Here is a 17,832-nt window from a genome sequence, read left to right as displayed (position 1 = left end):
TCAGGACATTACTGATGTAAAAAACAGCACCATCACTATTTGAAAAAAGTTATTTTTAATCAAATCTAGACATACCCCATTCCCAGCAGCCATCACTCCAACACCTTATCCTTGAGTAATCATGCTAAATTGCTAATTTGGTACTAGAAAATCACTTGCCATTATATCAAACACAGCTGAAAGCTATTTGGTTAGTTAAATGAAGCTTAACATTGTCTTTGTGTTTGAGTTACCACAGTATGCAATAGACTGGCATGTCTTAAGGTAATATTAGGTCAAAAATGGAAAAAAAAGAAACAGCTTTCTCTAGAAACTCGTCAGTCAATCATTGTTTTGAGGAATGAAAATTGCCAAAAAACTGAAGATTTCATACAAAGGTGTACATTACAGTCTTCAAAGACAAAGGACAACTGGCTCTAACAAGGACAGAAAGAGGTGTGGAAGGCCAGATGTACAACTAAACAAGAGGATAAGTACATCAGAGTCTCTAGTTTGAGAAATAGACACCTCACATGTCCTCAGCTGACAGCTTCATTGAATTCTACCCGCTCAACACCAGTTTCATGTACAACAGTAAAGAGAAGACTCAGGGGTGCAGGCCTTATGGGAAGAATTGCAAAGAAAAAGCCACTTTTGAAACAGAAAAACAAAAAAAAAAAGGTTAGAGTGGGCAAAGAAACACAGACATTGGACAACTGATAATTGGAAGAGTGTTATGGCTCCATTGAGCTTTTGTGGGATCAGCTAGACTGTAAGGTGCGTGAGAAGTGCCCGACAAGACAGCCACATCTATGGCAAGTGCTACAGGAAGCGTGGGGTGAAATGTCACATTTATTGTGTCCTTAGGGGGCAGTGGTTGCTCAGCAGTTAAGGCTCTGGGTTACTGACCAGAAGGTCAGGGGTTCAAGCCCCAGCAAGGCCCTTGACCCTATCTGCTCCAGGGGCGCCATATCATGGCTGACCCTGCACTCTGACCCCAGCTTAGCTGGGATATGAGAAAACAAATTTCACTCTATATATGCAAAAATGTATGTATAATGTGTGACCAAAATAAAGGCCTCTCTATTAATCATAGTGCTGTTGCTGCCCTTTTATAAACACAATAAGCCACAAAAGGCCTTGAATGCAATGCAGCTCTGCACTGATTTAAAGGCCTGTTCACACCAAATACGTGACGAATATGGAGAAGAACTTCCGACGAAAGGTCTATTCACACAGAGACCATAATGAATGAAACAAAAAACTATTACACCCCTGTACAGTAGACGGCGCTGATGCTGTTCTACAAACATACACTATATTGCCAAAAGTATTTGCTCACCCATCCAAATAATTGAATTCAGGTGTTCCAATCACTTCCATGGTCACAGGTATATAAAATGAAGCACCTAGGCATGCAGACTGCTTCTACAAACATTTGTGAAAGAATGGGCTGCTCTCAGGAGCTCAGTGAATTCCAGCGTGGTACTGTGATAGGATGCCACCTGTGCAACAAGTCCAGTCGTGAAATTTCCTCACTACTAAATATTCCACAGTCAACTGTCAGTGGTATTATAACAAAGTGGAAGCGATTGGGAATGACAGCAACTCAGCCACGAAGTGGTAGGCCACGTAAAATGACAGAGCGGGGTCAGTGGATGCTGAGGCGCATAGTGCGCAGAGGTCGCCAACTTTCTGCAGAGTCAATCGCTACAGACCTCCAAAGTTCATGTGGCCTTCAGATTAGCTCAAGAACAGTGCGTAGAGAGCTTCATGGAATGGGTTTCCATGGCCAAGCAGCTGCATCCAAGCCATACATCACCAAGTGCAATGCAAAGCGTCGGATGCAGTGGTGTAAAGCACGCCGCCACTGGACTCTAGAGCAGTGGAGACGCGTTCTCTGGAGTGACGAATCACGCTTCGCCATCTGGCAATCTGATGGACGAGTCTGGGTTTGACGGTTGCCAGGAGAACGGTACTTGTCTGACTGCATTGTGCCAACTGTGAAGTTTGGTGGAGGGGGGATTATGGTGTGGGGTTGTTTTTCAGGAGCTGGGCTTGGCCCCTTAGTTCCAGTGAAAGGGACTCTGAATGCTTCAGCATACCAAGAGATTTTGGACAATTCCATGCTCCCAACTTTGTGGGAACAGTTTGGGGATGGCCCCTTCCTGTTCCAACATGACTGCGCACCAGTGCACAAAGCAAGGTCCATAAAGACATGGATGAGCGAGTTTGGTGTGGAAGAACTTGACTGGCCTGCACAGAGTCCTGACCTCAACCCGATAGAGCACCTTTGGGATGAATTAGAGCGAAGACTGCGAGCCAGGCCTTCTCGTCCAACATCAGTGTTTGACCTCACAAATGCACTTCTGGAAGAATGGTCAAAAATTCCCATAAACACACTCCTAAACCTTGTGGAAAGCCTTCCCAGAAGAGTTGAAGCTGTTATAACTGCAAAGGGTGGGCCGACGTCATATTAAACCCTATGGATTAAGAATGGGATGTCACTTAAGTTCATATGCGTCTAAAGGCTGATGAGCGAATACTTTTGGCAATATACTGTATCTACAGTAGTTTCCTGCCCAGACCCTTCAGTATTCAGCTGTCAATGCTAGCGATTAATAAACTGTACTGAATGCTGTTAAAGCATTTATTTACCTAATTTGGCATTTATAATACATATACATATAAGCAGACTTTCAAAACAAGACCGGGTTTATGTTTGCAGTACAAAGGGTTCATGAACTGCAACTAAAATTTTCAGGGGTATATTAGCTGCACATCTAATGCCAGTGTTTGACAGTTGATTAGCACCACCAATGCGCTGGATTGAGCAGCTGCAGCGACGTTGGAAAAGTGACAAAAAGCCTTTATTTCACTGGTCAGTCAGTTTTCATTGCAGTCCGAAGAAAAAAGAAAAATCGGACTGCTTTCCGTAAAAAACAAAACAAAAAAACTTGGGATTGTCAGCGGATGATTTGTCGGACCTGGTATGAATAGCGGCATAGGAATCCATTGTTCCAATTCAAAAGCTCATTCAGAATGAACATTCGCAGAGGAAAAATGGATTTGCTGTGAATAGGCCTTAACATTTCCCAAAGAACAACCCTTACCCATGGTGAAATCACTATAAGATGTCCTCTCATGGCGTACTGGTTTATCCAATATTTTAGCAAATATTTTATTTCTGATTCTGGTTAATGGACTACATATTAATAGAAAGGGTTGGGGAGTAACGGAATACATGTAACGGGATTATGTATTTAAAATACAAAATATAAGCAACTGTATTCCACTAGTTACAATTTAAATCATTGGTAATTAGAATACAGTTACATTCAAAAAGTATTTTGATTACTGAAGAGATTACTTTGCATTTTATTGTCATTTGTTTCTTTTAATATTTAGTCCTTTCAGATGGAAAGCATTTATACAAATGCGGTGAAACACTTTCTTATGATGTGTTACATTCATACGAACAGACAGAGATGTAAGTCTGAAGTAAGGGTACGTTTACACGACAACGATGTACTAAAAACGGGAACGTTTTTCCTATGCGTTTTTGAAACGTTTCGCGTACAGATGACAACGTTGTCAAAACGATCCATGTTCACACGGATCCGCGAAAACGACTAAAAACACTGTATTATGCATGCCAGGCCAGTAGTTGGCGATGTCACTTTGTAAAGAAACACTACGTGCCTGCGCACATAAGCATTCTTCCAAAGTGCGGTGAATACAAACAATGAAGATGGCGATCGCTGGTCATAGTAGTGATGTAGTAAATCTACACTTTGCTGGAGAAGCGTCAATAAACTCAAAATCTTGAGCAGCACAAACACAGTCCTGTAGTCCACCATTGTAGTTTTGAATGTCTCGCGCGTTGTTTTGAAGTACTCGCGTGCATGTCTGTAGATTGAACTCTCAAGATTATTCAATAAACCGCTCATTTTTACCATCACTTCGTCTCCTGCCTTCTTCTGTATTCCCCCTGCTGACTCTTGGGCTGATAGGAGAGTAAGTTAACATAAGCTGTTGATGTTGACTGGTTTTGGATATCAGACAGAACTCTGATATATGGATATCTTCTAAGTTAACATAACAAGCTGTTGATGTTGACTGGTTTTGGATATCAGACAGAACTCTGATATATGGATATCTTCTAAGTTAACATAAGCTGTTGATGTTGACTGGTTTTGGATATCAGACAGAACTCTGATATATGGATATCTTCTGCCGGAGAGAGAGGTCTTGCGTACACTGGATCTAACATGCATTGCCTCATGTTTTCACATTCTAAGCATATCATTGAATACTGAGATGGCATCACATCTCTGTCTATAGGCTATATACATAAGCGGTGGGTGAATGAATTGCAGGGTAAAGGTACATCAAATAAAATTAAGTAAATAAATAAATAACATTTAAAATACAAATACATTTTTCCCATCTGAATCCATACATTAATTTCAAGATTCTCAAATTGCAGGTTCTGCCTACTGTACAATGTTCACACTCCATACAAAACACTCCAAATGAATAAATAGTTGATTATTGTTATTTGCACAGACACCAGTATTCATATTGATAATTATAAATCTCGAATTGATGCCTATCAATCCATCATTCTTTACATAACACATAATACGCGTGCGCATGACGTCATCGTTTTCTCAAATTCGCGTTTTTGTACGTTTACACGGAGACGATAACGCCATCGTTTTCAAAAACGTGCACTTTGAAACCCGTTTTCAAAAGTTTACATTTTCAGGCCCCAAAACGCCGTTGTCGTGTAAACGAACAGCCAAAACGCATAAAAAGTTTTCCGTTTTCAGTTGAAAACGTTGTCGCGTAAACGGCCCCTAAGTTTGGAGCAGAAGAAATAGAAATAAACCTTGTGTAAATTGTCAGCTTTGCGCAAAGCTAAAATGCTGTTTCTAGCCATTTTACTTGCACGTTACCAGGCACGATCATATTTTTTTATCAAGAAAATTCACGTTGGATCATCATTTCTTTTTTTCTAGTAAGACCTTTGATATTAGGGCAAAAATCATATTCTTGATAATAATTATTTTATTGTTTTCCTGTAAAAATATCTAAAAACCCTTAAAACAAGATCAATTTGATTTATCTTGTTTTAGTAACAACACTGCATAAGATATTTAGGTTTTTCAGAGAATGTATTTTTAACATGTGTATTTTGTCTTGCTGTACTGGCAGAGTTTTTATAGTCAAAATAAGTGAAAAAATCTACCAGTGCTGAAGAAGTAATCCAAAGTATTTAGAACATGTTACTGACCTTGAGTAATCTAACGGAATACATTACAAATTACATTTTACAGCATGTATTTTGTAATCTGTAGTGGAATACATTTCAAAAGTAACCCTCCCAACCCTGTTAATAGAATACATATCTCTGGTATTTAAAAAATCTAAAAGCAAATTACAATGTTCTAATCAGTTTTTCCAAGCTCCAGGGAAGGAAACCCACATTTTACAATCCCCAGATTGCATTTCCATAATCCAATAACATTTGAATACACTAGTTATTAATTGCCAAAGAAATTAAATGGTATGAAAGGAGACCATCCTAATGATGTCTGAAATTTCCAAGGCTCAGTTGATACAAAGTAATAAAACCGATTCACATTTTCCTCCGCAGCTCAGAGCAGTAAAATGTACTTCAAAAGATGTCAGAGCAGGGTACAAAAAGAACTAGGTTACAATGAAAGAAAAAGAGAATGGAAGAGTGTCTGCTTTTCAAGTCCTTGATCTGCTGCCAGACACAAAATCTTTCAGAACCGAAAGTAAACTATACATGGTGCTATGCTATAACACTTCCAGATGGTGTGACTGCCAATGACCACACACATATTCAGAGAGAGAGAGAGAGAGATAGAGGGAGGGAGGGAGATGGAGAGAGAGAGAGAGATAGAGAGAGGGAGGGAGGGAGATGGAGAGAGAGAGAGAGAGAGAGAGAGAGAGAGAATAAGCGCTGGCTCACTGGTCTGCAATGAGCGTGAGGTCAGACTGAGGTCACTTTTGTTTTTATCCCACATTCCTCCCCCCATTAATCTTTTCGGAGGGAAACCCTCTCCACTGCTGTTTGACAGCTCTCTCTCTTCCTGTGTGACATCATCAGCTATTAGTGTGAGTTTTTTATTTTTTTCTTTATCTGTGACTCAATCACCTATCAGATATTTATAGTTCTGTCTAAAACAGCTCTGAATTTGTTATTAGGCCACTAGACCAGAGCAGCATGTGAATGATGCAGCCAAATCTCAGGTGAGGAATATTATGATATTATACTCCAAGAGCACTACAACTGATCACAAAGAGTTATTACAGTTTTGTAAATTTCATCCGTTTTGTGTTTTGGCTTTCAATTTTATTTTAGTTAGTTTGAATTGCGCATAAATAGTTTTTATTTCGTTTACATTTTTTGAAAATGGCTCCTTTTAGTTTTTATTTAGTTTTAGTATAGTTATCGTTTTCATCCATTAACACCACAAAATATCTGTAACTCTTTAAAATAAGGTTACATTTGTTAAAATTAGTTAAAGTGCACCTATTATGGTTTTTAAACGTGCCTAATTTTGTTTTAAAGGTCTCATACAATAGATTTACATGCATCCAAGGTCAAAAAACACTTTCATTTGCTCATAATTTAAATTGCAGCATTACCTTTTTTTCCCCAGTGTCTCAAACTACTCGTTCAATGATCCGTTCTAAAGGATTCATTCTAAACTCCTCTTTTCAGAGAGCCTAATCTGCTCTGATTGGTCAGATCTCCCAGTCTGTTTTGATTGGTCTACCGCTTACAGCGCGTGTCGGAAAGGAAACGCCCACTACCATATCCGAGTTTCAGCTCCATCTGAAATGTCTGTTTTGCCTTACCAATTTGAGTCTTATAGTGATACATCGGAAGATCAACCCGAACCACCATCGCAAGCACGACGAGAACAGGACGTTTCTCAGTGGTAAGTTTATATGTAGTTTGACAATAACGCGAGTTAGCCGGTTAGCAGAGGCTAACCACCTGCACTGGCTGTACATGTAAACAGACCAGAGGTGGGTTTTTTGTTACCAAATTACGTAGGTTAGTACGGGAAGTAAGTCTGGAATTACTAACGACTCGTTTCATGTGTTCAGAATTGGTTCTTTCTTTTGGGTGTCAATAACTCCATATTTCATGCACTTTGATTTTTGAAACTTTGCAGACTTTTTTACATTCACAAACAGCTATATAACACACTACTTGAAAAGTAATATTTGAAAAACCATAATAGATGCTCTTTAACTACATTAGTTAATATAAACTAACAATGAACAACACTTACAGCACATATTTATCTGAATGTTGTTTTCTAATATATACTAGTAGATTTTTAACATTAAAAATAATGTTAATAAATGGTATATGTTAACATTAATTACTGCATTATGAACAACAGTTAACAACATAAGTTAACATGAAGTAAGAATACATAATACTTTTACAGCATTTATTAATGTTGGCTAATATTAATATCAACATATACAAAAAAATGTTTTAAATAAAAAGTTGTATATGTTAACATTAGTTGATGCAGTATGAACTAACTTGAACTAAGAATGAACAATTGTATTTTTATAAATTAACATTACCTAAGATTTAAAAAATGCTGTAAAAATATATAATTCATTGTTAGTTCATGATACCTAATGCATTAACAAATGGAACCTTGTTGTAAAATGTTAACACAAATATTGTTTTTTGTTTGTTCATGATGCATTTACTAATGTTAACAAGTACAACCTTATTGTAAAGTGTTAGTCTGCATGTGATAACACTTGATCAGAAGCTACTCTTGCTCAAAATAATACCATCAAAGTCAAATTCACCAAAATACAGCACTTCTGATATGAAGGAAATGTGCAATTAATGTAACCTACATATATTGCCGATACATATAGGCTACATTTAGCAGTAATTATTCCAACATCTCCGCAGCATTTATCAGCAGCGTGGACTGTAATCACATGGGTATTGTGTCAGACAGCCCGTACCACAGAACAAGTGTTTCCAAAGTTCATGGAATTAAATATATAAGTTTTGTTGAAGGTCAACTAAATGAGGTCCCAATTTATTTGCTTAATTAAATTTGATTTTAGTGTCGTCCAGAGACCCGCCCCCAGATTTACGTGCCTCTAGACATCACGTATGCAGGTGAACTGTGATTGGTTGTTTTCAATCAGACGGCCGCTCACCGGTTCTTTTTGAGGAAAACACTGAGAAATCTGGCTTGAGAGATTATTAAAATCAGATCATCAAACAATGATTTATTTCAAACCCAATGACTTTTATAGTTTCAGTTTAGCTTTCGTTTTTTTGAAAACTCACATTTTATTTTTATTTTAGTTAACGGAAATATTTTTTCACTGTTAGTTTTTGTCTTAGTAATTGTTCTCCTTTGTGATAATAACCTTGGTTACAAATCAAAGTTTAATACTAAGGGTTAAGGGTTTGTTCAAATCCCTAACCCTTTGTGAGCAATAGTAAAAGCGATTCTTGCCTTAGCAAATACTACTAACTAAATCAGTTCAATAAGACAATGAACTGCTAAACAAACCTTTTCAAAACTACAGTAAAACTAGAGCTGATTTCAAGGTACTACAGAAATAAATTGCACAATACATAAAACATAGGGCCAAGTTAACAGCAATATATGCCTTCTTTCTCAAGTATATCACCCTGTCTACACCGGATCCGAGCGATGTCACGTCGCGACGCAACTCCTTGAGGCTATCTACACTAAATGTGTCAAAGCGAACATAATAAACTGTTTAATTGTCTATTTGGTAGGAGTAGCGCCTACGCATGCAGCGCAAAATAGAACCGGACAAGGGCTGCGTGATATGGAGGAAAAATACAATATGCGATTATTTGTTGGAAAATGTGATATGTGACATGATACTCCTCTGATGACGTCATCAGTGTGCGTGGAACATCGGAACCCCCACCACCAAAATAAACATACATTAATAAAATAAACTTTATTTTACGTTATAATATATTTAAGTTAAAGCTGCACTCAGTAACTGTTTTCTTTGTGTCATCTTGGACTTACACTGACACCTAGTGGCTTGGATGCAGCATCATTTAAAATCAACAGGTTTCAGTTTCAGATGCCATTGTAGAAATATAGTATTCACAGTCAGCCATGATTACTATGGAAGTATTTTCCAGGCAATTTTCTAAACAAATTGCGTTTTCTATTTGTGGACGCATAAACTGTGACATAATCCAAATGCAATTGCAAATCATGTACCGTTTGCATTTTTGTTTACACGAACGTACAGTGTCTGCCAAATTTCAAATGGAAAAGCAAAGTCCATTTGCCATTGCATTTCCTATGTCTTACGAGTTATGACCCTGTCATATCGAAATGGCTAAATAAATTACCCCATTTGCTATTTCACTTCCTCTGCATCCCGTATGGAGCCATCCAGAATTCAAATGGAATCGGAGTTTATACTGTGGGTCGTATGTTTAGTTGGAAGTGAGGACAGTCACAATCGACCGCATTTTAGAGCACCTAGTCAACATGTATTTTGTTCTTTAAATATATTTTAACTATTGTATTGCTTTTAGAACAGTTTTATCTGCACTTTATATAGCAACATTTATTTATTTTTTATATTTTTTTGCACAATGCTCTACTACTATTGATTAATCATTGATTATTAGTTGACTAAGATCAAATCTACAGATCATTGATTATCAAAATATTTACCCTAGATATTTCACAATTTATTTTCCACATAGTAATGAATTTATATCTATAAGCACCATTTGTTTCCCTGATATAAAGCATTTTTTAAATGGAAATTGGAATATCCAAATCAGATTTTCAGAAATCTTGTAATTGTTTCTCTGACTTTTTCTTTTTGTTTCATTGTTCTTTTTCCTCTTTAATTTCTGTAATAGACTGTGCAGGATGTTCTTGGCATTAACAATAATAATTCAAATTTACACAGTATATATGGTTCAATTCCTCTCGCGTAGTTTCACTTTCTCCCGCATACACTTTCGATCTCTTTTGTGCACAACGGGGCTCTCTTGCTCGTTTGGCATCGGTTCAAACTCTCTTGCGCAGATAATTTTCTCTGTGGACATGCTGGGTCTTTCTCGCGCATGTCCAAACTCTCCCGCACCGTTCGCTTCACTTTTGTCAATACCGCTCCTCATAGTCGACAGTAAGGCGCTCTAAAATGCGGTCAATTGTGACTGTCATCACTTCCAACTAAAAACATGCCCCACAATATAACTCCCACCCCCAACACTGATTGACAGATGTCTGTGTAAGGCATCGGATATGCAAGTGCAAAGGTAATTGCGATTCCATTTGAATTTTGAAAGGCTCCATACCTGACACCGAGGAAGTGAAATAGCAAATGGGTAATGCTTTTGCTATTTCGATATGACAGGGTCATAACCCGTAAGACATGGGAAATGCAATGGCAAATGGACTTTGCATTTCCATTTGAAATTTGGCAGACATTCTACGTTCGTGTAAACAAAAATGCAAACAGTAATACATGATTTGCAATTGCATTTGGATTATGTCACAATTTATGCATACACAAATAGAAAACGCAATTGCAAATACAGTTTGCAATTTGTCTTGAAAATTGTATGGAAACTACTTCCATAGATTACTTTAATCAATGAGTGAAAGTGTCAGATAACAGGAGGGTTACTGAGATTAAGCGAGTAGTATTCGGCTGGTCATGTGATTCTAAAATGGCAGCCCCCATGTGCGGACCCTCTCCATGTAGAATAAAACAGCTTTTATAAGGTTACTGATATGACTGGAGTCTTCATTTTAAAGTGAGTGGTCATGATTTCCTACATATATTGCAAAATGACAATTCATGTCTTTAGGAGTAAAATGTTTTAATGAGAAAAAATTATTGAATGCACCTTTAAGAATAAAAAATTACCAACTATCCCAGAGATCACATAGTTGTCTTTTGTTCTAAATTGCATATAGACTGCATAACAACAGCTTTTTACCATTAGCTATGTAGCTGATATTAAAATTAATCTTTAATATTTTGTATTTTTTTTTTTTTTTTTTTTTGTGAGGATATGTGGGATATCCTCACATAATCTGTGTTGATAACTATTTCATTTTTACACTGCAATTCATGTTCGTATTAATTTCAAAATTAGTTAATTAAATGTGGGACTTTTATTTTGAAAAATTTCTGCTTTGGTTTAACATGCTTGTTGTCAGTCCGCACTGAACTTTAGGAATGATTTCATGGGACAATCCACTATTAGAAGCCCATTGATATATCCACAAAGACCAAACAAGTTTGAGTTTGTATCCTGGCGTCTGGTCTTATTATTATCTGCACACACACAATGCAGAGTGAAAGCACAGGACAGAGTTGGTTACAGTTATATATGCACAAATTTAATCATTTGAGTCAGTGCCTTTGCATACTGCACGCTCACACACCAAGTGACAATCGTGCACCCAGTCTATTCCTTGAACGTTACTGTATTAAAAATCATTCTGTTATCGCAAGCCCTCGCGATTTGCATATTGCAATATGTACATTTGCGATATTTAGATAAATTCAATATATTGTGCAGCCCTAAACGGGGCATCTGTTTACTGTCAGCGTGACAAGGTGCGACACAACAGATGCATCCAGTGTAAACAGCATCATTGATTATAATGGGAGCGATCTGCTTTTGTTGCATCACGCCGTGCCGCTCGCGTTTGGTGTAGACAGGGTGTAACACTTTGCTCTGTCTTTAGTAATGTGGTAAGGTGCTTTACCAGGTGAGGGCGGCTGGATCTTGGCCTGTTGTGTTTGCTTCTTGCCGTCTCCCATGGCAAAAGCGTTGGGCGGGGGCTCTTCTCCACGCTCGACCTTGCACTCATAGGCAAACAGGTATTGGATGTACTGCTTCTTCAGGGAACTGGCCGAACTGCTGGATGTCCCCATGTTCAGGTGGGTGGACAGCTCTTTCCATTTCTTGTTTTTATTGACCTTTTCAAGGGGAGAATTTCGGTCAAAACCATTCAAGGTACCGCATTGACAAACACTCGGTATGCCACTTTTGCATGCAGTATTTCAGCTTAAAAACCTGTACAATCCACCAACAATCCAGTTAAACCAGACACTAAATGCAATATTAAAAAAAAGAAAAGAAAAAAAGAGTTTTTAAATGAAGTAACTGTTACTCTTTTCAGCACAAATTAGGATTATTATAGAAAGAGATATTTGTGTACATTTTCTATGCAAGGTGGGGAATTATGTGGTGCAAATTGCATTCAACAATACATTTTTAGCCATTAATGCTGTTACCCGAGTTTTATTTAGTGAATGATGTGCTAAAACAATGCAGAGAGTACTGTGCATGCAAATGACACTATCAGTGGGCACAATTTAAATTATTCTTAGTGATTTCCCCCCACAGTTTCTTTGAAGCCTTTGATTTGTGGTTGTTTAGATATGGGGAATAGAAATTGAGATATTGCTATACTTTAAAGAACTAGTTCACACAAAAATATCTTCATCATTTATACACTCTCATGTGGTTCAAAACCCGTATGACTTTCTTCCATGTAATGCAAATTGGTTGGTAACAAGACAAGGGAGAACTAATGATGTTTGACATCATCAATGTCAAATCTGGCACGATGTGTCATGAATGAATATTTGAGAGCTGGAGTGGAGTGCAAGTTTTCCAACAAGCCCACATCCACTGTGGCCTATAATGTAGGCCCACATCTTGATTTATAGCTGTTTTTAGCATTTTAATTCAGTTTGACTACTTTAACCTATTTTTATATAATCCCTCTTGGAGGTTTGCTGAGGCCCCCTAGTGGGCCACGGCCCCCTAGATGAGAAACACTGTATTAGAGTACTCAACTACAAAATAACTCGACAATGCTGATCTCTAGTGAACACACAGCAGTACTCTTTCAGAAACCCAATAAATAAAAAAAAGCTGTGGTTATAAGCTTTCCAGCCGTTACTCACCATCGCCAGGCCTCCGATCTCTCGAACGCAGAGGTAGAGGCGGCACAGATCCAACGGCTTCTTGCCCACTGAGGGCAGGGTGGGAACAGGCATGCCCCTCTCCTCCATGAAGGCAATGTAACGATCCACCCAAGCTTTCCTCTCAGGCTCACAGCCCATGTCGTACAGTCGTGTTATCTTCTCGTTCGTCATGTTCCCTGAGCTATGCTTCTGGCATGCATGAGTAGATGGATAAAGGAGAGAATGAGATATCGATATTGAAAAATCAAGTTTTTGAGACCCCTTTTATAGCTTGTATGAAGATTCCTCTCAGGTGATCTGATCAAGTGGACATATGGTGTACCAGGTGTAAATAGGGCCAAAATGAGAAAGTCTCACATCACCATGTTCACAGTCAAAATGGTTCAGAGTATCAAATAGGAGACCTAAACTACTACAGAGGAAGAAATAAAGGTGGGGTAAATAAAGAGATGGGCATGACGCACTTACAGGGCTGCTGGGGGTCTTTGGCCAGGCAGGGCTGCTAATGCTATCGCTGTCGTCCCCCTGATAAGAGGACAGACTAGCTGGGCTAGGGGACAGAGGGGAGGGGGTGGGAGGCTGTGACACACACTGAGAACCATAGTTGTCCTGTTACGGAGAACAAAGAGAAACAGATAAACACACATTTCATGGTGAGAGACAGCTTTAAAGTTCACTTTACCCCTTTTTCTGATGCCAGTGTTGTGCAAGATTTTATCCCCATATAGAATCCTTTTCCGCTTAGACCCCAAATAACTTTTAGGGTGCTTTCACGCAGACACTTTTGGTGTGCACCAAGGTTTGTTTGACATCAATGTTAGGTTTGTTTGGTGAAGGCTTTTTTCCGAACTCGGGTGTGCACCCGCAAACCATGGCTGATCCCATTTGAAAAGGTGGTCTGAGGTATGGTTCATGTGAATCCGGTACGATTAACAGCTGATTTGAACACACTATCCTAAATCGCGGAAGTAAACCGCAATTGATGACGTATAATTCGCATCTTTGCATGCTCCCGATCGGCACTACAGTATGGCGTAATGCATTTCTCATACCTTGTGATCTCTTGTGAAACATCCGCGGATTGCACATTTACTGCATATTCAAGGCAGACAAACGCATGTGTGTTTCTGTGCGTGTAAAGTTTTAGATGGTAAATCCAAAGAGACAAATACCTCAATAACGTAGTGAAACTGGCATCTCTACCCGAATCATTACCTGGATTCTAGGACTGTGTCTATACAATCAAATATCGACATATCAAGACTTTTTCTCATGATATTGTATCGATACTTCAGATCCATGTATGGATATTTATATTCAACTGTGTATTTATATCATGTGAACACACAACAAAGTTGGCACACTGTAACTTCCAGATCAATTTAATGAGCTCACCAAGAGACAAAAATGTGATGTTTCAAGCTACATGCTCTTCATCAGACATCTGTATATAACTGAAATATACCCAAATGAATTGGAATTGATTCGTAATCTAATCAAATTATGATAATGTGATGTATCGCAATATATCAAATTGTGACGTGTATTGCAATATGTATCGTGAGGTGCCAGGTGATACCCAGCCCTACTAGATACAGCATTAAACATCTGCTGCTTGTACTCACGGCGGTGCTAACATTGGTCACAATCCCACGGGGTTCGGACCCAACTAATAAACCAAGAAAAATGTAAACATAAATCTGTAAGAGCAGGGAGAGGGGGGAGGAGTCCAACTCGGGTTTGGACCAAGCAATCGAACCCGTAAAAAAAAAAAAAAAATGAATGGGTGCTCTATTCAGTGCCTGATTAGAAATCCTACACAGTTGCTTTATGATGTAACTGACGTTTCACATGTTACATCGGGACATGGCGCATTGGGTGCTTCTAGTGGCGACAGGTTCATTCATTATAATGAGAGTTGTCTAGTTTGGTTTGGCGTCATTAAGCTAGTCTGAGTTGTTTGTTGTTGTGCTAACTTTACTTGGTTAGGACATGCGTGGTTTAAGGCCAGTGTGTTTGAGGGGCTAGTGTGACCCAGAACTGCTTTTTCTTCAGTGGAAATTTTCCAACTCTTGTTAGAAAAGGGTAGCTTGATCCCCTACACAAAAAAACACTCTCCTGCAACACACGATTTGTGGACAAATCTGACATTGCTCATCAGACAAGTAATGTGACAAGTTATTTTTGCTGTCCATGCTGTCTCTATGCTAAAACACTGTGCGATGCGATTTGATGTTTAATATATGGGTGTTTCATCAACTTCAGGCACTTTTAGCATGGTCGACTTCTAGAAAGTCAAGTCTTGTTAAAACATTTCCACACGCTCATTAGTTCATTTAATTTGTCTACTAAAAATGTCTAACAGTGTATGTACATGCATCACAGGAGATTTGTGTCATTTTTTCTGAAAATTCCCACCACAGTGTCATTTCCAGCACATAGTAATAATGATATGATGGAAATTACATTTTTAATGTTTTTGGGATAAAATTGCAGACTCCTTTATCTTGCCAAGGCTAATTTCATAACTAACATTTTATGTGTCCTAAATAAACACAATTAAATAATATTAAAAACAGAAATAATTTTTCCATAATACATATTGAAATGTTTATTTCAGTCTATGTTCAGAATATAATATTTTTCAACATGTAATAATTCGTATTTTGGTAACACTTTACAATAAGGTTCCATATGTTAACTTTAGTTAACAACATAAGTTAACATGAAGTAAGAATACACAATACTTTTACAGCATTTATTAGTTGTGGTTAATGTTATTCTCAACATATATTAAAACATTTTTTAAATCAAAAGTTGTATGTTAACATTAGTTAATGCACTGTGAACTAACATGAACTAACATAATTGTATTTTTATTAACTAACTTTAACAAAGATTAATAAATGCTGTAAAAATACATTGTTCATTTTTAGTTAATGATACCTAATCCATTAACTAATGTTAACAAATGGAACCTTATTGTAAAGTCTTACCAGTATTTTTATAATGAATTTCCATAGTTTAATACTTAAAGTCTTGGTCTGGGACAAGATTAAAACACTAAAATCTATCATAAAAAAAATTATAATAATTTTTCCAATTAAGTGTTCATCAGACCTTCATATAACAAAAAGAAAAAAGTTGAAATCTGTTCATTTTAATAAAAATCAACCATATAAATTATGTGGAGTGGGAGATTGGACCAATGGGATATCTCTGTGGGCGGTGCTGAAAGTGCAGCAGAAATAGAAACCAAACGACCATCTCAAAGTCCTATCACTTACTGCAGCTGGTTAAGACAAAATTTTTTTTTTTATTTACTTCCCTTTTATATCAACATGCCTGGTTAGGACACAGTATCAGACCAACGCATCACGATGCAACACTGCATTCTGAGCAGATATGATCTAAGTTGTAGTTGAAGCAGAAGGAACTATAAAGCAAATATCAAGTCATACAGTGCAGCAACAGGCAGAAACACAATGTTTAAGAGTAATATTACCATTTTTACTGCTTTGGTGTTATGTGTGAGTACATCTACATGCTCAGTGAGTGTGTGTGAGAGAGAGATCTATTCATACTTTTGGCTTGGGGGGTTCTGGGGTGGGTGTGCTGCCTTCCTCCTTGTGCTCAGCTCTCTGTTTGGGATCAGTGGGCATCATGGCGTCCCCTGAGTCCATCATGGGGGCTGCAAGAGATTCACACCCTTAGACTGCAACATCCAGACATCTACACAACATCTGATCATACCTCTAAACAGAGGCATATGTGCAAACTATGTGCAGTTGGAAAGTGTACCGATGCTGTTACACCACGTCCTAACTAGGCACAAGGCAAGTTTCCAGCATCAAGTAATTTTTCGGTCCTCACTAAAAGTGAGATGTTGTACATAGCGATAGCCAATCAGAACATGTTTAATGTTTAGCATACAACTAACTACGAGGAGCAGGTTTCTGGATCAATAAGGTTTTACTGGGCGGGGCTTCCCAGTGTGACAAACAAGCAGTATTGGGATTAATGCATTACTAAGTAATTAATTACTGTAAATTACTTTTTTATTGAAAAAAAAAAAGTAAGGGATTACTCTTAATTTTTCAGTAATTTAATTACAGTTACTTCTGATGTAATTGCGTTAAATACTGTATAGACTATAGAACAATTCTATATAAAACAATAGTGAATTTAAAATTGAAATTTAATGTCTACTGTTAAAATATATGTTTTCTAATTTAACGCTGCCCCCTTAAATTCTTTGGCCAGTTCATGAATAATTTATTTGATTTTATATGATTTATTTGAAAGAATTAAAAGAACAGTTTCATGTCTATCCTAGTATTTTTCATCTGGTCGAGGTTGATAAGGGTTTTAGAAAGTAATTAGTAATAAGTAATGCCATTACTTTTCAGACAGAGTAATTAGTACAGTAATCTAATTACTCTATAGAAGATGTAACTAGAAGTACATTTTTCTATTATTTTTTATGAGAAATATTTGTTGGTTATTATGAAAATAGCTTGTTTTCTTTAGTGGACAACTTACATTATATGTATTTGATTTGAATTGTGCAAGTCACTTTGGTTTTCCGAGTGCGGATACATCTCATGCACAGTATGTGTGATGCAAATAGAGTCATCAGCACAGTACACCCGGGTTGTCCAGGTGCTGCCCAGTTTTTCAAGACATGCACAGTCCGCATCTTTGTGTGTCGTCAGTGCCTGTGCAGAACACGTCTGTAAGGGCTCGTGGTCAAAAGAGTATACTTTAAAAGGCTAGAACACTCAA

At 37.7% G+C, this 17,832-nt stretch overlaps 1 protein-coding gene across 5 annotated transcripts in view; it reads right to left on the bottom strand.

The window, feature by feature from the left end:
- Positions 1 to 17,832, bottom strand: part of LOC127409876 (AT-rich interactive domain-containing protein 1B-like) — a 178,445-nt gene that overhangs the window by 15,922 nt on the left and 144,691 nt on the right. For 4 of the 5 annotated variants that reach the window (XM_051644797.1, XM_051644796.1, XM_051644798.1 and 1 more), the window contains 4 exons: positions 16,632 to 16,738; positions 13,516 to 13,656; positions 13,027 to 13,236; positions 11,817 to 12,030 (listed from right to left, as the gene is read on the bottom strand). In XM_051644797.1, the coding sequence (XP_051500757.1) occupies positions 11,817 to 12,030; positions 13,027 to 13,236; positions 13,516 to 13,656; positions 16,632 to 16,738 (672 nt within the window). The remainder of the gene's footprint in view (positions 1 to 11,816; positions 12,031 to 13,026; positions 13,237 to 13,515; positions 13,657 to 16,631; positions 16,739 to 17,832) is intronic. The other variant, XM_051644799.1, reaches the window with a different exon arrangement.

Source organism: Myxocyprinus asiaticus, chromosome 19 (genome assembly GCF_019703515.2).
Source record: "Myxocyprinus asiaticus isolate MX2 ecotype Aquarium Trade chromosome 19, UBuf_Myxa_2, whole genome shotgun sequence".
NCBI lineage: Eukaryota > Metazoa > Chordata > Actinopteri > Cypriniformes > Catostomidae > Myxocyprinus > Myxocyprinus asiaticus.
The sequence above is the reverse complement of the archived record's forward strand: the minus strand, read 5'-3'. Positions and strand labels throughout refer to the sequence as shown.